Raw genomic sequence first — 21,013 nt, 5'->3', positions numbered from 1 at the left:
CAGTGCAGAACAATTTACTGTCTGCTGCAGATCTTCACGCCTTCTTTCCAAATTTCCCGTGCTTGCTCTTCTTAAATTTCCCCTGTTGCATTTCCTTCTTCTTTAGCTTTCCCTGCTGTGGCGCCCCATTGCTCGCGACAACGCTTCCTCCTTCCCATTTTCTCTTCTTGTCACTGTTGGTGGTAGAAAATCATCAGAAACACATTTCTACACAAATAAAACGCTGCATTGTTTGCCCCTAAGCTCATGGATGACACTTCACCTTTTGATGCTGACAACAGCTGTGTTCCCTGCCTTCTTCAGCACCTGGTCCCACTCCTCATCAGCTCCCCGAATCCTGTACCTGAATGTACAAATATACCCATTAATACTACAGTAAATATTGCCTCGATTTAAAATTGCATTAACAAGAAACGAGCAAGGTCACACTCCCGACTTTATACTCACTCTTCCAGGTCCATTTCTTTTACTTTCTCTAAATCCTGCTTGTGTCTCTCCTCAAACTCCTTAGCGGCATCATTCTGTGAACGGGGAAGAAAATGTTTTGTTAGAATCAAGCGGACACCTTCTTAGGCATAAGGCTGAATTACAATTTCTTCTTTTAATTACTGGAGTATTTATTATTTTTGAGAAAGAGTCTATAATATGCGAGCAAAAAACTCTGGTTTGTATTTTCAGGTAACAGATAGTAACAGAAACTATTAAATAGAACTGATTTTACTGCAAATAGTTGAGCAACTGTTCCAGCAATAATTAGGTATCACGTATTATCGAGGGCACATACCAGATCTTCATTAAGGCTTCCGACAGTCGGCTCCATGGTAACCTCTTTAGTGGCAGCCATTTGTGTTTCAATGGCTTTTTCCTGGATGCTGGTGAAGACCTGCAAAAAACAAATTATCAATATTACTGCATATATTTACATATACAACATCATCTTTACACTGGGTATTTCAGTGCGAGTTTCATCACTGGCATCAACTCACTTGCACAAATTTACGGGTCAGACGATTGAAGAGGCCCATGAGCTGCGAGCTCGGGAGTTCAATTTCCTTCTCTAGCTGTTCCACAGACTTGTGCTGCAATCCTATCCCCAGCAGTAACGCCTAGAGAAGACAGGACACGACAGTCATCAGCCAATCAACGTCTCCAAAACTGTTTAAGATAAATTATTTTAAAACTGTTGGGAAAACCTACACACTGTGCAGCTGAGAGGGAGACGTCACCGAGCTGCTTGAGGAAGAAGATGCGTGCCACGGTTGGGATCAGGTCCATGATGAGGTGGTAGTCCACCATGCTCCTTGAATACAACTCTAGGCGTTTGAGGTCGTACGGGCTGAAGTGGCTGGCCAGCTCGGAGCTACTGAGAACTGTTGAGATCAGAGATACGTCAGATCAGCTTTAATGTAGCTTTAAAGAAGTCTGATTCATTTGTAGGTAGGACAGTCTTACTGTTCATCTCCTCCTTGATCTTCTTATTCTGCAAAACGTTGAGCGCCAGGCTTGGATGGAAGCTGCTGAACTGGTAGGAGAGCAGAGACAGGAAGCGACGGCGGAAATCTGAGGAAGACGGAGGGGTTCAGAGGGAGTGCAGTGGGATATTAAACAAACCAGTTCTCCTGAAGTAGAGCAGTCGAGTTCACCTTTCCAGAAGGCAGACAGCCACTGGCTCTGCTCCGGGGCTTCGTCTGTATTCAGCTCCTTCAGCATCACACATGAGTGCTCCCCTGTCAGGTCATTCTGGATGCAAACAAGCACAGCAACAGTTACTGAATCTGGCAGCGGGACAATACACAAAAACAATTTGCCTAAATGATCGTACTCACAGGGGTTTGTCTCAAGTAGACTGGAGTGTAACCTGCTTTCTTCCAGAACCTGTGACAAAGCAAATGGTTGTTAACACATTTAAATCAACCAACATTTAAACCCCCTCATTCCTTGTCCACGTTCAACTCACTTGAGAAGTTGTGCAGTGAGGCCATAGGAAACTCCTAAATAGTCCAGCCTCTCTGCTCTCCTCTCACTCAGCTTCAGCAGCAGAGGAGGGAGCTCTTTCCGTGGATTGATCACCTCCTCCAGCAGACTGACAGCCTGGACAGCAAATGACAACAACAGAGCTTCTGTCACAAACACGTGTGTTCAATCTGCACAAGAGTTGGATATCTGCTCTAGTCATGTTTCAAATTAAGCAATGATGTCCATCAGATGTTGCTGAAAGCATTTCACGTCTTACGTCGCTGCTGACGCTGGTGATTTCATGGTGATTTGAGCCCGTGCTCTCGTCCATGGTGGGAAACTTTCCCTCATAGTACATCTGGAGCAGCTGGAGAGCTCTGGAGCCGTAGCCCATCTGTTGGACAGGTTGAAACCCACATTACATAAAGTGCTTCCACCAAAACTTCCTGGAACTTCCCAAGAACTAATCTTCAGAAACTTCCTCGGGGATAAACATCCCACAGCAATTTGCATTTCCACAGCAGGACCAAAGCCCGAGGAAGATTAAGCAAATTAATCGGCTGACGCATCTTTCTGAATGTCGTCATGGATTCATACATTTGCAGCGGCACCTTTTTAAAAATGCTGTGTATAACAGTATTAAGGAAAATGCAACTCAGCAACCCAATCATGTTTTTTTGAGGTGTAAAACTATCTCCCAAAAACTTAATTTAAGTTTCTCCAGTTAAAACATAAACAGGGAACATCCTGCTTCGTGTCTGCTGTACAGTACATCCATACTAATTAAAAACAAAGAGAAACACTCTGAGGCCTCTGCGAGTTCTTACCCCTTGGTAGTCTGGGTTGACAGCTATTCGTACCACTCTGCCTCCAGAGAGGCTGCCGAACTCTGGGTCTTGGAACTGTGACGAAAAGAGCAGAGGACTCATCGTTTCACTGCAGAATCATGAGCTGTAATGGCTTTGTCAAAAGCTTGGTGACAAGTGTGTACCTGTTCTGACACAGTCCAGGGAATGAGGTCGCCTGAGGCCTTCTTCCCTCTCGCCAGACTGTTGAGGATGGACTGTTGAGATATTTCACCCTCGAGACAAACCTAAGAAGAATAAAAAAAAAAACGCTTTTACATTTGTTTGATTTAAGTGAGCGACAGAAATTAAGACACGTCTGATCCGGTCCACGTTATTTAATAAGACAATACCTGCACCACAGCGAGGACCTCAGGTAGTGAGTTCTGTGTGGGAGGAACAGGAGGAAGGAGGCAGAAGAGGTGATGGGCCGGAGCATCAGACAACATCTGCAGGTCGTTGGGGGAATTCTGGAGGCAAAAAGAAAACAGTCAGAAAACAGGCGTAAGACAGTGTGGTGGACATGATGCTGCCTGCAGATCAGAAATAAAAAAATTTAGCACCTTGTAATGTGACGACACGTAGAGAGCCATCAGCCGCTGCAGGAAAGCCTCCGACGCTTTGTGGTAACAGAACAGTGTGTCTCTGTTCACGTAATATCTGAGCAGTGTCAGTTAAGGACAAATGCAAAACTCACTACAGACTGTTTCACTTGAAAATTGGCCAAAAAGTGTTTTATGAGGTGACAAGGATCTTGACCGCCAAAAATGAATTCCATCCTTGAGTTAAAGTGAAGGTTTGTGCCAAATTTAAAGAAATTACTTCAAAGCATTACAAAGGACAAACCATCTATCCATCTTCATCCAATTATCTGATGTTGGTTCATGGTGGCAAAAGGGCTTTAGACATCCCTCTCCCTAGCAACACATTCCAGTACCTCACTGAGACTCCCTAGGCGTTTCCTAAGCTAGTTGAGATATAAAGTCCTTCCAGTGAAATCTGGGTCTACGCTGAGGTCTGTTTTCAGCTGGTAAACCATCAACAGGACTGAAACATCTCAACTGGTTTCTTACAACACAAAGAAGCGACGGCTCCACTCTGAGCTCCTTCCAGATGTTTGAGCTCCTCACCCTATCTCCAAGTCTGAGCCCCCCACCCCAGTCATTTCAACTCATTTTCAGCCGCTTGATGAGCTGGTAAACTGAAAGATTCTCCTCACGGCTCAGCTATTTAAGTGCATTCACAAGAATGAGATGGACAGACAAACTGAAGACCTATATACCATAGGTATTATGTTTTAAGGCTTATACTCAGCTTGTTCATCTTTGACTATTTCCAACATCTAAACTATAAGTACTTGCTGGCAGTATCATGGTTAGCTTTGATTTTGGGAGTGCTGGTCAGCCTAAACGTTAAAGACAATAATCTGCAGATCAATTAATTAATGACAATATTCCTCAGTTGCAGCCTGACTATAAATGCTTGCGTGCACAGAGATTTTATCCAGCACTGTTTGTACAAGCCTGATACTCACCGACCACACATGTAGCATTGGAACTTGGGTTATTACGAAAAAAGTTGAGAGTAAATGAAGGATACAGGTCACAGGACTGTGGAACCGGGCAGCCAGAAATGAGCCTGGGAATGTTCAGACAGTCCAGACAGAGCAGCTCGTTCAGCCACTTCTCCACAGCGTCCCCCGGAGCGTATCGGATGGACTCGTGCAGAGTGACCTCATGGAGAGAGCGAGCTGTGTACGGAGACACGTGGTCAGTCAGACAATAGATGCACGCTAAACACAAATTATTATTATTATTTTTTTTTTTTAAATATGTCCACCTGACGCTAGCCTTGCTGTGTTGGTGTTCCTGTTCTCTGCCGACATGCTCTGCTGGCTGTCTGCACTCTGCTGCCTCAACTGCTGAATCAGTTTGAGTGACAGAGAGCGTCCGGTGCCTTCGTAGCTGTACAAACATGGAGAAAGTCAGTCATTAGATGCAAATAATCAGCAGTGAATCGGTTGACAAGTGAATACGTCTCTGTTTAAAAACAATACTGTTGAGATTACATTGTGATTTATAGATCAATCGTTTTTAAGTTGAAGGGTTCAAATTCACTAATCACTGCTTCTCAAGTGTGAATACTTCAATACATTTCTCTTCACTAAGTGACAACTGAACACCTTTGGGGAAAAAAAAACAGCATTTTCTTTCTCTCCTTAGAATCTTGTCTTGATTTAAACATTGCAGGGGAGAAAGTGACTTTGCTACTCAAAAGTTCTTAGACCATAAAGTATAGTACAGCACAGTATAGTATAGTATAGTATAGTATAGTAGTATACTCCGGGTACATTTAAGGACCTTTTATGGACTAATATTCATAATATTCATTGTTTTAATTTCACTGGTCTAGTGTTAAAGATTTAGTGGCATCTAGTGGTGAGGATGCAGATGGCTACTAGCTACAAATGATCTACTCGACTCCATCTAAAGTCATAAATTATGAAAATTTAAAACTGTCGACTGTCCTGCTTTTTGTTTGCTTCTGTGACATAAAGACTCACACTCCCTGGTTTTTCCTTGTGTTAAACACAGACTAAAGGCTAAACACAACCCTTCATTTGTAAAAATCTGGGTTCTCAATCTTCTCACAACACAAAGCAACCACCTTTCTTTTTTCCTTCTTTAGTCTTCTACTCACTGCTACAGTGTCACACAATCCAAAAATAGTAAAGGCCCACTCAGGAGCCAGTGTTTGGTTTGTCTACTCTAGGCTACAGCAGGAACATGGTACGGCTACTTCTAAGCTACTTCTAAACCATTTCTGAGAATATGTCCGTCCACCTAAATCCAACATACTGGACCTTTAAATCTATTTTACTCAAACCATTTTATCAAAACGTCCTTGTGGCTGATAATATTCAGACATAATTTAGTATTTAACTGGAAAGATATCCCTCAGCCTTATTACTGACCCGTTGATGGTGGAGGCCATGAAAACCAGGTAAGGCCCCAGCAGCTTTTTGACCAGAGGCAGAGGGATGGCCGCAGCCTCATCAATGACCAGCAGCTCAGCCTGGCCCAGCTTCACTGCATCACCTGGGTGGATGTACTGTTGGTGACAGTAACAAGGAGGTCAGACATTTCACTCTTTGTTCAACAGCAACTACAGACGAGTTTTCTCTCGTTTACCTGAATCGTCTGCCGATGCTCTTTGAAGATGTTCACCCGGACCACGGCTTTGTTGAACTCTGGATTCAAAGACTGGATGATTTCATAGTCGAGATGCTCCTACAAACGCAAACAGAAATATGAAGCTGTATGCGCTCACAGCATCAACATGCAATCACCAAGAAGATGCTAACGGGGTCTACCTGGTACGACAGGGCATCAAAGCCTTTGAAGATAAATTCAAACATGGTCTGAAGGTTGTCAGGGCTCGGTGAGGTCACGAAGATGTTGGAGTAGCTGCAAAAAATGTCAGACAAGTGATTGACCAAGACTGAGGACAAGATAAAAGACTTAGATATTTGTATGACATTGCACTAGTAATCTGTACCCAAAAGCCACAGCTCCAGCGACAGCCAGCCCCAGAGCAGCAGACTTGCCTCGACCTCGGGCAGCAGTCAGAGCCACGGTGCTCCTCAGGGTCTTCTCTGATATTGCTTCAATAAACTTCAGCACCGCCTTTGCCTACGGGACAACACACAAGGCTTCAAAATGAGACCAGGTGCACAACAGCGATCTATGAATTTGACAGGTGCATTTACAAGAGGTTTGTGTGCGTTTGAAAGGCTCTGACCTGGTCCATGGTCCTGCAGGAATCCACCAACACACCGACAGGCTGAGTGTCTTGAAGGGACTCCTTCAGATCCTTCAGCTCCTGTTCTCGTGGAGGCAAACCATCCTCCTGAAAGGGGGGCAAGATACACAACAAGCAAGCAATTGTTATAAAGCATAACTGAAGTCATGAAGTGCAAAACCATAACCTTAAAATAGGAAACAGTCCAACACAGGGGGATAGACGTTTTGTGGTTTGTGTACTCAGAGCTGCACACAACAACGGTTGTTTTTATGAATAATATACATATTAATAATAGTTAAGGTTAAAAAAGCCAAAAATAAATAAATAAAAATGAGAGTTTTCCATAGCCTAAAGCAGCTTCTTCAGATTTCAGGTCAAAAACACAACAACATTGCACTTAAAACATAAAAAACACAGCAAAAAGTTTCCAGAACCACTAAATATTCCTCATCCTTGCATGATAATTGATTTCCCCTTAGAGTTCATTATAAAAAATCTACAGGTACCTGAGTCTTTGGAGGGACTGGTTTGATGTGTGCCATGTGGCTGGAGATCGGCAGGATGTTGAGTTGATCATCGATGACAACACAGTTTTTGCAAGACGCAAGAGACAGAATGAACCTACAAAAGAACAAACGTAAAAACGTTGTTAAGTTTTCGTCCCACCGAGCAAACATGCTCCATGAAAGCCTGAGAAGCGCCTACCTCTCATTGAACCTTCCAACCACATCCTGATGAGCCTCCGTCCTGTATCTAGAGTGCACGTCCTGGAAGAAGACAAGTCAGTGGTTGTACGTCTTCTAATCGAGTCTGGCAAGTGTGGACAAAACAGCTTGAAGACTTACCATGGTCATAGTGTACAGCTGCTTGAGAGAGTTCATCGTCCTCAGCAGAATGACCACAATACCACCTCCTTCAACGGTCTCAACAGTTCTTGCTAAGAGGTTGGGAGTGAGGGCTTCAAAGTCCTGTGGGACGGGTGAAGCAAGAGCTTTTAAATACCTTTCTGTTCATTTAAAGCAGCAGTTCCTTCTTCTTTTTAAATGCCACTCAAAATTATTTTATCCCTAGATTTCCCAATAAATAAATAAATATTCAAGGAACATGAACCTCATTTTGTGTTGAAGATTATTTTCTCACCGACATGTTTTTGTTATTTTAGCAGTTTAACAAAACACATTCAAGTTAAAATTATACAATGAACCAACCTGTAAGACACACATGCCGTAGGTGTTTCCCAAGATCTTGTGTGTCTCATTGTAGTAACAGTAGCGGATGTTGGTCGCAGCGACGAAGAGTTCAAACGGGTCATCCTGATTCAGATTCAACGTGCCCGTCTTAATCTTCTTCTGCAGCTGCCTCATACGCTTCTTCCGATTGCTGTTTCACAGACATGAGACGGGTCAAATCTCCTCTCTTCCTTTCAACAAATGGCAAAAGACCTGAATCTCTGCGAGGAGTTTGTTCACACTGACCTGCTGAATCCCAGGTCTTTTTTGTAGCACCAGAGCACAGAGGGCCGTGCTCTGACTGCAGCCTTAGACAGCATGTGATGCAGGATGACAACCTGATTCAGAGGCAGGTTGAATTGTTTTGATGGTGAATGGAGAGAGAGGCAGGTGGTTACATTAGCAAAATAAGGTTTAAACAAGCCCACTGGTGTTGACAAAAATTTTTTTAGCAGGAAGTGAAGGAGTACCTGATCTCTCCCACGATCTCCCACCACCACAAACATGCTCCGATGCTTCAAGGCGACCCCATTCTCTATCTGGACCCGTATCCGGTTGTCTACCTTCTTGCGGACGGTTGCCATCTTATTCCTGCCATTGAGATTAAAGCAACAAGTCAAGTAACACACAGCAAATGCCATCAATACTGCAAGACATAAACGGTGCAGTTATACACACAAAGTCCTGTCAGCTCAGTCAAAAAGAAGGAGTCGCTGAAGCTAACTTACAGCTACAACAAATAATAGTAATTGAATCAGCATAAGAGAAAGACACGAGAAAGAAATAACGTATAATCATCAAATAAAAGATTTCCAATTACCTTAAATAACGGATAAAGTGGTTTGCACTTGATATTAATAGAAACCCAACAAGCTCAAGGCTGGATTTACATGCCAGCCATCACGCTGTTGATACACTCACGTGGAGACAGCAGTTCATGGAGGACCCCTGGGTGACGTCAATACTGCGCGACGCGGTTCAAAAACTTTCTCGCATGGTGATGTCCGTCCCAGTGCTTTTGGGCCTTCCAGCCTTTAAAAGAAAAACCATTAATCGATAAGTCGGTTTACTCAAATTGGACACACATCGCCGCAGTAAACAGATAAATAGTTCCGGCTGTTTTAAGGCAGCATTGTTAGAAGTTTTATGGTTAAGACTGAATAAATGTAAATATGTTTTCAACCCTCCACTGATAATAATTGTGAATTTACTGTGAATATTAAGGTCGGACCCAGCCTTATAAAACTACAGGTGCAGCGTGGGATAAACAAATGATGATCTTATCTTATAAGGAGAGGGTGGATAAAGGTTAATGATTAGGACTGGTAATAAATAAAAGCCCTCTGGCCCATCTGTAACAAAACTATTTTACACATTTTAATTTGGCAGATTTCTACGGAAGCGGATTGCTGCCACGCCAGAAAAAACGGATCAGTATCAAGTTATAAGGTGATAAGTTTCGCGTTAAAAATGTGATAATTTGCTATCACGTTATTACGCGATAACTTGTGGCGTGGCAGCAATGTGCTTCCGTAGATTTCCATTAAAATCAGCAGTACAGGGATCATGGTCGGGGGGGAAATACATGTCCATGAGAGAAAAACAACAACTTAAGCGAAGATTTCCTCCATTGTTCTCGTCAGGAATTAGTTTTTTTATAATTTTGTTTTCGCTCAGGGTTTACCCTGATTGACCACGAGGTGGTGCTGTATCACACACTGACAAAACAGATCTGAAACACATGCTCAGGTCCTTTAAAGAGCTATTTAGACTGTAGTGACATTGTTTGAGTAAATATTTTTAAGCTATAATACATGTACGATATATTGCCTATTCGCCCATCCCTAGAATTTGCAGTCTTGGATATAGGCTAGAAAACTACCTGACCATTACTAGATCTATAGCATCACACACACACATGCATTGAAAAACATGCAGATAAAAAATAATCTTAAAATCTAAAAATACAACTAGTAACTTAAAATACAAACTTAAACAGAAAACCATCTGCATATGCATGTAACAGCGGATACAAATTTGCCTTATGACGTTATTTAACTGCACAGCAAGAAACTCAATGCTGAAGCACAGGTATGCAACACAACTTTATTGAAACTCTTGAAGCAACATCAATTTACAAACAAGGAAACGGGAGCTCATTGAACATAAAGGCTTGTTTAGAACCAAAATGACAGAAAAGAACTGAGAAAGGGAAAACGCTCCCAATGATTGGACCAGCAGTGGCAGGTGCATTTTTTTATACAAAAAATAACTTATGAAATCTTTCAAGTTTACAGGAATATTATAACACACAGCTTGTGTAAATCAGTGATTGGATTTACAGCTTGTGTTTTAAACTGTAAAGGATTTAACGTTTTCCAAATATCAAAGCAGACATTACTTTGATTGGAGAGACAGGTAAAATACCACTGATGAAGAAGAAACGAAAGAGAGCAAAGAGTGAGCTGGGGCAAATGCATTCTTGAATTCTGAATTTTCAGTGTGGTGCAAATTAATCAGTCACAGTCATTATGAAAGGCCTTTTCAGGATCGCATCGCTTGAGTGCTGCCTCTCGACACTCCTCTGGGTCCCTGGCCGGCTCCACGTTTGTAGTTCTGTTGGTAACCGTCCTTGAGTAACAGAAAAGACACGTTTTAGAAATTCATTCAAACAAATAGCAAAGATTTAAGACAACAAAGCTGAAGTGGAGGCCCGATGCTTCTTTCATACCCTCTGATAATTCCCATTGGAGTAATCCCGGGGTGTGGTGAATTGAGTCTGTCCATATCCAGAGTTTGGAGTGTTGGCGAAAGGAGGACGATAGCCATCATAGCCACCTGGAATGACAAAGACTTAAACTTAAAATCCTGCCTCTTGAGATAATCTAATAAACAGACTATTAGCTTCCTTTTGGGCATATTTTGTATTTCAATTAACACCCAAGAACGTTTAACAAGTTACCAGCACTAGCCAAGAAACATTTCGGCAAAAATGTTATTTCACATTGGGAGCATGACACATTACATGATGTCCCATCCCAGAAAACTCTAGGTCATAAATTCATTTGTGTCAGATTAGTCAGAAAATATTCCCTTATCTCTTCTTGCTATGCAACAAAACAAGCGCACCTGCAATATTAAAACCCACGGTTTAAACTTTCATTCATGCCAACTAAAACAAATGCTTTACATATGTCATGTAAGCAGCAGGAACAGAGACCCAACATGTCATTTAATACTGCAGTGAAAATGGAAAAACCAGTCTTCCTTGACATCACACACCTGTCCAATTCACTGCTAGTCTGAATACAATCTTGACAGAAACTTAAAGAGGCATTACTTTAACAGGTAGATGAATCTATCATTGTTATATATTCCAGGTCAGAAAAAAAAATGGAAATGAACATCATTAGCTTTCAGCTGTAGGTGGCACCTTACCTCTGAATCCATTGGATGAACCTCTGTAGCCGTTGATCATGCCCCTGGCGTTGCGGGGCCCACCACGAGGCATTCCTCTGCTGTTGTAGAAGGACTGAGGCTGCCTGCCAAAGCCTGGGCCCTGCTGGGAAGGCTGCGGATGGCCTCCCGACTGGTCTTGGGAATGGAAGGCACCGACTACTAAAAAAAGATGAGATTGGGTGCCCCGAAATTGAAGAGAATTAATTGAATTAAATGAAGTTTATTTGGAATGTAGGCCAAGTCAACAAAGTCAATCCAGTCATTAAATACTGAAAAGATTAGAGAATATCTGCCCACCAGACTGCAGTTGTTCTGGCTGCATCTCCGTCTGCTCCACAGGATGCTGTGGCTGGCTGTTGAAGGCCTGGTTGTAGCTGTTCTGGTACTGGCTGGCCTGGTTCAAAGCCTCAGCCTCATTAGCTGGTGGGACTGGGGCATTAAGGTTGAACACCTGAGGGACGAACAAAAGCTACATTGTAGTGAAGCCAAAACTAGAAGAAAGGTCACAGGCTCTTTTGAAATAAAGTCCATTACTATAAAGCTGCTCCACTGCAAACCCTTGCAAATGCAATGTGATGTGAAAGCACTTAACGACTCAAGCAATTTCTAATCATTAATGCATTTCTGTCATAACCCCCTCTACTGTCAGTGATGCTGCACACAGCAAACAGCCCTCTATTCTGAGTAAACTAAAGCTCTGATGACAATCTAGGAAGGACTGGAACAGCTGCACAGTTGCAAGAGGACTGTGAATGTTATTATAGTGCTAAGATATGCAAACATGTTCCACATATATATATGATAGACAATACGACACCAAGAAGAATAGGCCCTTTGTTTGTTGTACTTGGCTGAACAAAGTGAAAGAGTCTAAAAGAAAACTGAGTGTGTGTGACTGCATAGACATACACTATAAAACACACAATGCGGAAAACAAAAATTCAGCTCTCTAGGGAACAAGTCAGCAAAATCACAACTTTTGTGATGCACACGGACCGAAGAGGCCTAAGTGGGCTTCTACTGATGATGAAATGTAAGAACCATGCAGCCACACAGACCAAAAGAGGTACATCTGCCTCTGAACATTAACATTTTTATTAAGCGATCATTTTGTAACATGAGCTGCTGGCCAGTTGATTTAACTGAGTAACAAAGCGCGAGCGTCGTCAGAGACTTACTGTCTGCATTGATTGGAATGGTGCTGCATTGACATTGATGCCACTGCTGTGAGGAGCTTTGGAAACAGGCTGGAAAACCTGCGTCTGAGAGGCAGCGGGGAGAGCTGTAGAGGGTGGAGGCTGCTCCGACGACAAGGACATGGAGGTCTGTCGGACAAGGGAGACACAACACAAGTTGTGATAATATATAACAATTGGTTAGACTGAAAGATACGGGTCTTCTGTTCCTAGAAGTAAATATTAGTAAAGGAAGCAAAAAAGCTTCATCATGAAAAAAATGCAAGTAACTCAGGTTGTAACACTAATGTCAAGTTTCATTCAGAGGAGGACAGGACGGTTTACCTGGATGGGGTCAATTGATTCTGTTGAGGGTCGGGGGTCAGGCGTGTGTGAGGTCTGATACATAGGGGGTGGTGTTGGGGAGACAATGGGGACCTGCAAATAGACAGAGCAGAAATTAAACTTATTTTCTCTGTGACTTCTTGCAGGTACTTACACAATCAGTGACGTATGCTTGAGTTTAAACACTCACTTGTGAGGGCTCAGGTTGGACAGGAACAGAGTTGGGTTGCGATAGCCGGGACTCAGGGTGAACTAAAAAAAAGAACTGCACTTAGACAACTAGAGCAGTCAATACTTGCAGATCAAACGATATCAGGACAGTGTCGCAAACATACCTGGAGGACACACCATCTGCGCTACGTCTATGTTCTGAGTGGGTTTCATGGGCTGCGCCGATACAATAGCGGGGTCAATGGGCTGTCCATCAAACTCCAACATGGAGTCCTGAGAAAAAAGACGCAGTCAGCACCGTGCTAAAACATCTAAAGCAAACTGTGGTTTCTAGCACTAAACCTTCACCTGCATGAAGTTGTACGTCCCCTGCATCTGTGCCATCAAGTCCTGCACCACCTGCTTCCTGGCCATGGGGTCACTAGGTGGTGCAGGAGATGTTAAATTCATGGGGTGGGTCTCCAGGGTAACAGGGGGAGCTGCAGGCTGCACCGGCTGCTGCTGCAGGGCGTTAACAGCCTAAGAGAAAAAAAGGTCAGAACGAGTGAACAAGAGGAGGAGTGTATGTAAACTGAATTACCAAAGCTCAAGTATAAACCTGTCATCTAAAAGCCTGATTTATAGTTGCCTGTCTGTACCTACGGCACTAAATGTAACTGTGCGTCGCAGCAGCGCAGACCGCAGCAGCTGTGATTGGTCCAAAATGCATTTCCCTGTTCATGCCTCATGATCTGGACAAGCACAGAAAAATTCTCCCTCTTTCCGCCTCCTGCACATCAACTACGCAAATGTTTTCTCTATGTTGCATGTTTACAGTGATTTTAGTCAAATTAACTTCAACTCAAATACGAGTTGCTCCGTCCCACTCAACAATGCCGAGATACCGGCGCACAGGTGTGACTGCTTTCACCGCCGTAGCCTCCTCTTGTGGGAGTTTAAGCCGAGCCCTAGCCCTCCACTATTAACTTTGATAATGGTTTCTGTCAGGCAGAGTGAGACAGTTTACTCACACATGAATAATACCTGACCCGTGTGACAGGGAAACATCCCTGGCACAAAAACCTGCACTAGAGTAGAAAGTGAGTCACATGCTGCACACGTTTCATAAGGGATCATACCTTCACAGGGTGGTGCTCAGACATCTGCATTGAATAGAGAGCCTCTATGTACAGTAAAATGTCTGCCAACAACCTCCACCTCTCCCTGAAGGATTTTTCATGTCTTATTTTTTGATCACGTAGAATCATTACTAGCCTTTCACACTGACGAACAGTATACTTAATGTATGTACCAGAATGAGCACAATGAAGCCTAAAAACACTGATATAAAATGTTCCGTCCTCAATCTATAGATCGCTGCATACCGTACACAGTGTAACAGCATACACTAGACTCCAACCACTGATATCATCATCGCCGCTGTAGCGTTAAACAAAACATTGTTCTTGTTTGCATATCCGTCGCCACTAGTAGCATTCAAGAAAACAACATGAATATCACGTAACAGGTTTGCACATGACACAGAGAAGATGCAGGTGTCACATGATAACAGCAGCTGAAGTACATTCACAGCTTTTACACATACAGCCGACGTTTTCTGCCTGCAAGTTCCAAATGGTCTGAATTAATCTTCTGCAATAATGCTGCTTTCCGATGCTGTGTAAGGTCAGTACTCTGCAACTCATTAAGGTGCAAATCTAACACATAACAGCCACTAAGCCATGCAGATTTTCCATAGTAGTCTAATAGCCTCCATTTATTTGTTGTCAGACTAGGGTAAACCTCCCCTGAAAATAACAGACTTATATCTGAGCCAGATACTTATAGACTACTAAAATAAAAAAGTTATAATGGTACAAGGCCAGTTTGCCTTCAATAAGGTGTTTCTTGCCTATAAAATCAGCAACATAAAAAAAAGTAAATGTTAATCTGAACATTCTTGCAGCATACCTCTGTTTCCCTGGTCCACTCATCCCCCTGCTCCTTCTCACTGCCGCTGTATGTGCCGTCTGGAATGAACTGTCTGTTTACAAACTGGAAGGGAAAAAAACAAACAAAACAAGACATCAGCACAGAGCTAAAATATACACATGTATAGAACACCATGAGATTTTGCAGGCAAGGAAAACCGACCTCTGTTGTCTCCACTGCAATGGGCTCTGTGAACTCCTCAACGATTTCAGTTTCTGTAAAGAGAACAACAACGTAAAGAATGCCGTGCTCATTCCTTTATTGACTGATTACATTAGCGCTTTAAAAATAGCAAGTTTCATGGAGCATGACTTCAGAAAGCGGTCAGGACCTGCATCGACATTCTGCTCTTCTGCTTCCGACGATTCAGCTGCCACCACTGCCGCTGCCGCCGCCGCTGCGACTGGCTCTTCCTCTTCTTCCTCCTCACACACTCCGTTTTGGTGTGAAGGAACCCGGTCAAAGTACCCGCTCAGCAGAACCTGGTCCAAAGTCTCTTTCAGTGCCTTATCTAATAGAGGAATCACATGGTCAGCACTTTATTGGAAACTCTAGCAATGGAAACACACATATAAGGCCACAACTAGTAAACCATTATGTGGTTTGCTAGTTGTGCTTTGAGTGCTTTGAATAATCACAGATCACTTAGTGTACACGTAGCACTCATTTAGCAACTCCAAATGTAAATCAGCTGACAACTATTTTAGTAATCCATTATATGTAATACTGATGCAAGCCTCATCTTCTGCAGACAAATACAAATACAGCGCTTTTAGCTGGTCCCAAACTCACAACAAATTTAAATATCCACGTGAAGAGCAACTCAGTTCTTTATATTTCTCTACTATAGCCAAGATGAAAACATTTTTAAACACACAAAAACAAAAAAACAAAAAAACACATCCTGAGTGTGCTTCGATCAGATCTGATTAGGCACTTTCACACCAAACAGCTCTGGCTGTTTGGACAGTAACATGACTTAGTTCTGTGTCAACAGAACCATATGCAACAACACAGTTTATACTGCAGTAGGGCTGGGTATCGCTACTAATTTCCTGAATTGATTTGATTCTGCTTCAAACAGTCCTGATTGGACTCAATTCAATATCAAGTGATTTATATATTTCAGTTTTGACACTATTTTGCTTAGTCATGAAAGAGATTTTCACAAAACTAATGCTGGCATTGGTTTTCTGCAACATTTTACCTCTAGCTGGCACATCTTGAGTGCGGACACAGGAAGAAGGGGGAACTTTCTCCAGCAGTTACAGGTAGACACTAGTTAGTAATAGTTCCTGCTGTGTTACAAAAAGCACCTATTGACAATGCCCCAAACATTCTTGTTTCAGATGTTGTTGAGCCGAACCAATTCACGAAATGTGTGACAAGTATGTTCTGAAACAAAACATACACAGAACCCTCTTACCCAGAGACCAACTATCTCAATGCGAGACTCAAAACAACTCTAACCTGCACAAATTCAATTAATCTAAGCTTACACAGTGGATAAAGTTTCTTAAAGTGGCGACTGACTAGATTAGAATTTTAATCAATAACAATCACGACATGAAAAGCCCTCAAAATCACTTTTAGCTCTTCAGATGAAGTCAGGGTTGTTTCCTTCACTACCTTGTTCCTCAGGTCAGGAAGTCTGCTACCTAGATTCTCACAGTAAGAACGTTTTGCGAGGTGAAAGGGTTGGTCAGTGTCACAAGAGTGAACTGGGTCACCAGTACCCTAATGTGGCACCAGAGATCTGACCAGTGGAACTACAGGCGACGGGGCCACTGGCACCCTGCCCCGCTGCTGAGTCAGGATAAGCCCACAGCTCTCAGTCCCCGAGCAGAATGCAGCAATGCGAAGCCCAAGGCCAGACCGCTGAGAATGCAGTACGCCAATATCCCCAAGCCCTGATTATTCACATCACAGCACTGCACGCATGCTGCATTAAAGAAACACAATGCACACGCAACATTAACATATTAAGTCTGGCTAATGGCATCACTCTTTTTACATGAAATTCCTGTTTTGAGTTTCTGCCATCTCCATATACCTTGCCTTAGGATTACTCAAAAGTATGTGACAGATTACGCATTGCCAGCTTCAACATGATACAAAGCTTGCTGTTGACTGTTGTGTCACCAACCATCTGATAAAATGTCCTGCCAACAATTTTCACCAGCTGGGCAACTAGATAAAGCCAGTTTGTCTTGAATAAAGAATCTCCTTTCTTATAAAACTTTATTTTGCTATAAACTGCTATGCATCTGCCACTATACATTATTTTATGATTAATTTGAAAGATTTTCTCTGTGTGAAGTACTTAATCACTTATAAATAGCTAAAAATGTCTGTCACAGCTTTTCAAAGTCCTCAAGCTGAAAGCTTTTCTAGTTAAAACTAAAAAATTACATCTGGTTTACTATTATTAAAGGCTACAAAAACCAAAAAAAATGTTCACATGTCAACCTAAAATCAGAAACCTTCAACTTAAGCAACAGATGCTTTTAACATTAATTATTAAATAATTTTCTGCTGATTATCTAATCAATAGGTAGATACGTAGTTTAATTTGACTTACATGTTGTTCCAACCACAGCCTTGTCCCTCCCTTCCAGCAGGTCCCAGAGGTGTACAGATGCGTCTTCATACTGGTCAACCAACCTGTCAGTGTAAAGATAAATCGTTAAGGCTCTTTGTTATAAAGAAAAAAAGAAGGTCAGTTGAATCTCCAATTGATCTATAGATCATTTACCAACCTGACGTTTTGGTCACGGTCCGGCCCCACCAACTTGTAGAACTCATCAAAAGATGCAAGGTCTCCGTCTGTCAGCAGCGGTGAGCCGCTGACTCCCTGCTTCAGGTCCTGACGCACAGTTTCCTCACCCAGCCGGTCCAGGAGGAACTGCAGCTCGAGAACGGTCTTCAGCCTTCTCTGCTCGGCCTCCTCCCGCTGCAGCTGCTCCCGCCGTGCAGACTTCTTCACCACCTTCTGGATCTGTTGATGACAATGGTGACAACATAAAGCCAAGTTACTAAAAGCCAGGATGTAAACACATCTGAGGAAACATTTTTAGTTAATGAAGAGTCATTCTTGATTCATCATTCTTACGTCTTGACCCAGTGCAATAAATGTCTTTTGCAATTCTCGGGCAAATTCCAGATTATTCATGACTTCTTGGTATTTGGAGAGGGCCTCCTAAAAAGATTAAGGAGAAACAGACATTTCACACATTATTAAGTAGTAACATCTTAGTAAGAATTAGATGAGTATATGTGAAGAATGAAGGCTTCTGGGCACTCACCAGCTGGTCCTGATTGAGACCCTCGCCTTTATTCTTTCTGCCTTGGTAATCATCCAGTTTGCTCTGTAATAGAAAGCACAAAATGCAGCAAGCCGTCTTTAAAACACTGAGCAGGGGACACTGATGTTGCCAGCACTGTAGTATATTTAGGAAACTTCAGCTCAATTGTACAAACGGCTGTCCCCACCTTTTTCTTCTCCATATTGCGGACCTTCTTGTCGATGACGCACAGCACTTGCTTCAACACTTCAGACTGTCCACCGCTTGCAAAACCCATTGACCCTGGAGCGGATCCCACATCTGGGCTGGCAGATTGCACTGTCCTGTTTGCGTTCATTGCTGAGGGCATCTAGAAATTGGAGCATGAAAATATAACTTTAGGTGACGATAAACTGAAGCTTTCACCTGTAACAGTTACACAAATTCATAATCTGGAGTAAAATTATTCATCAACATGTGCCGAGACCCATCAAAATCAGGAGAGAGACTGTTAAAAAGTAAACATATAATAAATGTTATGGATTAGGGTTGTAGATATAAAAAATTACTGAATCAGTTTCATTGCAGATAAAGTTTCTGCCTCTGCAAAGCTATACATTACATTCATTCAAATAAACGGCAGGCCCCTGACTCAGCATGTAGTACTACACCAAGCCCATGTCTCATGTTAACTATTATTTAAGCCATTCACATTATTTATAAGCAGAAAAGAGCTAAGATTTTAAATCTGAAAACCATCCACAAACAGAAACGGTTTCCTTTCACTTTCCCGTAACTGAACCCCAAAGCACACCCACACAAATCACATTTGAGAAATACCAACGTCTACATGTTGTGACACAGAAGATTAAGATCGCTCACAAAAACTACTGCCACCAATCTCATGTGGAAAAATCTCAACCATTTACTTATTGTCTCACCCCTGCACAAGTTACCATGATACTGTGTGGGCCAAGGGCCTTTCACTGCTGGGTGATGTCTTGAACAGATTAAAGGTTGTGGGGGGGTTTTTTAGGTGGTGCTGCATACATGCAGACTCTAAAGACCATTAGATCTTTATAAATAACATCGACCTAATGAATTAATAAGCGAGGTAAGCGGCTGATCTTCAGTACAAGGAGCAGCACATGCATGTATCACAAGTGTTGTAATATCCGTGTAATTTAGGTGTAGACGGTGTATAAACATGTGGTAGCCATAGTTTCGTCGCACAATAAGTGTACCAGTCAGACAATATCGCTAAGCCCCAAACTATTCTTTTATAGCAACGTGCTAACTTTGCTCCAACTGTGCGTGGAAACTGGGAGCACCACTTAAACCATATATTCTAGGCTCTATATTTTCTCCTCGTCACGATACTTAATCTGTACCTCCTTCTAACAGCACCGTGGCCCAGCAGTGGGGTCAGCTAGCCGGTGTTATATCTGAGGCTTGATAAAATGGCCTTGGCCGCACTACCGTTAGCACCGACCATTGACTTAGCATCTCCGCGCACTGCTAGCTTACTTGTCTAGTAGCTACACCGACGCGTGCTAGCCTACAGCCGGTCGGGATACCCGTTACCTTGATTGCACGACTCCTGATTCACCCACCTTGATGTTATATATCCACAGGGGAGTTCGCTAGCGAAATGTACGAAAAGGCCAAGTTGTTATTATTGTTGTGTTGCTTTATTTTCTCTTTCACTCTAGTGTGGGATCCGCCCCGCCGGCCTCACCGACAACTGAGACGGTTCGAAAGACGGAGAAACTCTTTATAAAGGCGGAGGTCCGATTTTAGCTGGCCACAGCATGCCTGAATAAATAAACTACAGAAATTACGCCTTAATAAATCACTGTTTTATTAATAGCACTAATTTTAATGGTATACGGAATAATTTTAAAACACTTTTATAAATGAGCAATTTTACATATATTAAACTTTATGAAATTTCTATTTCTGACTAGGCATAATATCAAACAGCCTCTTGGCAGAAAATCTGCACAATCATTAGCTTTGATTAGGCTACAGTGTCTCTATCCCTATGCCATGTACAGTATTTCCTGCAGCAGCTTTCACATCCCACTGCAAACGCAGGCTTGGGTTGGGTCACATCTGTCCACACAAATCATCACACATGACAATACATCAGTCACTGTACAATGTTTTTCAGCAGTTTGAAGTTTCATAGAGGAAGTGTGTGGAAATGTTTAAGATGATTGTCACTGGACTGCAACACTTTTAGAAGTTGGATTTAAGTAATAATAATAATAACAATAATAATAACCCATATGTAACTACTAAAATAGCATGCTGTTTTATTTCAGGACATTAAAACACATCCTGCTCAGTCATCAGACTGGTGAAATGCATTCCTCTTTTTGAAAGAGATAGGGAAGTTAAATGGTAAATGATCTTGTATTTATAGAGTGCTTTTCGAACCTATTGGTACTCAAAGCACTTTACAGTCTCAGACACATCTACCCATTCGCTCAAACAACAGTGCCAAGCACTGGGACCCAAAGGAGGGGTCCAGTGTCTTGCTCAAGGACACTTTGGATGTGGCATGTTCCAGGCACAGTTAGCATACAGTATTACTGCACAGCATGTATGCTTATGTCACATAGACAGCACCTGCAATAAAGTAGACATAAACCATTTGTACTGTATGTTTTAAATGTATAGACGATGTATTGTTGCGAGGACCTCTGTCCTGGAAATACTCAATATTACAAGGTTTCATTGCCTTTTTTGGCCCATGCCCAGCAAATAGA

At 42.4% G+C, this 21,013-nt stretch overlaps 2 protein-coding genes across 4 annotated transcripts; both read right to left on the bottom strand.

Annotated features, from left to right (window-relative positions):
• Window positions 1-34: 34 nt before the first annotated feature.
• Window positions 35-8,761, bottom strand: nat10 (N-acetyltransferase 10; the record flags this gene model as incomplete). Of its 2 annotated transcripts, XM_084555844.1 has the most annotated exons (29): window positions 8,655-8,761; window positions 8,305-8,425; window positions 8,081-8,172; window positions 7,814-7,985; window positions 7,451-7,573; window positions 7,311-7,372; window positions 7,112-7,226; window positions 6,603-6,710; window positions 6,360-6,493; window positions 6,175-6,268; window positions 5,993-6,091; window positions 5,776-5,912; window positions 4,641-4,765; window positions 4,401-4,551; window positions 3,365-3,461; window positions 3,155-3,271; window positions 2,948-3,049; window positions 2,784-2,858; window positions 2,234-2,350; window positions 1,958-2,091; window positions 1,827-1,875; window positions 1,644-1,740; window positions 1,453-1,560; window positions 1,198-1,370; window positions 987-1,106; window positions 785-883; window positions 448-521; window positions 263-343; window positions 35-173 (listed from the first exon to the last, which is right to left on the bottom strand). In XM_084555844.1, the coding sequence occupies exons 2-29, from the start codon at window positions 8,416-8,418 to the stop codon at window positions 35-37; spliced, it is 3,108 nt and encodes a 1,035-aa protein (XP_084411970.1). In that variant the 5' UTR covers window positions 8,419-8,425; window positions 8,655-8,761. The 2 variants fall into 2 exon arrangements, with proteins under 2 accessions (XP_084411970.1, XP_084411969.1); XM_084555843.1 differs by lacking the exon at window positions 8,655-8,761 and having other exon boundaries at window positions 8,305-8,624.
• A 1,165-nt stretch (window positions 8,762-9,926) lies between these two features.
• Window positions 9,927-20,081, bottom strand: caprin1b (cell cycle associated protein 1b). Of its 2 annotated transcripts, none has more exons than XM_084555737.1 (18): window positions 19,853-20,081; window positions 18,448-18,609; window positions 18,261-18,323; window positions 18,068-18,154; window positions 17,715-17,953; window positions 17,537-17,619; window positions 15,287-15,466; window positions 15,118-15,170; window positions 14,935-15,018; window positions 13,333-13,503; window positions 13,149-13,257; window positions 13,004-13,065; window positions 12,814-12,906; window positions 12,472-12,618; window positions 11,591-11,744; window positions 11,273-11,449; window positions 10,566-10,672; window positions 9,927-10,465 (listed from the first exon to the last, which is right to left on the bottom strand). In XM_084555737.1, exons 2-18 carry the CDS (start codon window positions 18,607-18,609, stop codon window positions 10,379-10,381), a joined length of 2,058 nt encoding a protein of 685 aa, XP_084411863.1. In that variant the 5' UTR covers window positions 19,853-20,081; the 3' UTR covers window positions 9,927-10,378. The 2 variants fall into 2 exon arrangements, with proteins under 2 accessions (XP_084411863.1, XP_084411862.1); XM_084555736.1 differs by having other exon boundaries at window positions 11,273-11,452; window positions 19,853-20,080.
• Window positions 20,082-21,013: the final 932 nt, after the last annotated feature.

This window comes from Chelon labrosus (assembly GCF_963514085.1).
Source record: "Chelon labrosus genome assembly, chromosome: 11".
NCBI classification, from domain to species: Eukaryota; Metazoa; Chordata; class Actinopteri; order Mugiliformes; family Mugilidae; genus Chelon; species Chelon labrosus.
The sequence above is the reverse complement of the archived record's forward strand: the minus strand, read 5'-3'. Positions and strand labels throughout refer to the sequence as shown.

What these genes read in the sequence shown, in the direction of transcription:
- caprin1b (XM_084555736.1), bottom strand. Translation starts at nt 18,609, where the DNA reads ATGCCCTCAGCAATGAACGCAAACAGGACAGTGCAATCTGCCAGCCCA. An exon ending in TTCATCCAATGGATTCAGAG is followed by an intron (nt 10,673 to 11,272) that starts GTAAGGTGCCAC and finishes TTGTCATTCCAG; the next exon opens with GTGGCTATGATGGCTATCGT. An exon ending in CCAATGGGAATTATCAGAGG is followed by an intron (nt 10,466 to 10,565) that starts GTATGAAAGAAG and finishes CTGTTACTCAAG; the next exon opens with GACGGTTACCAACAGAACTA.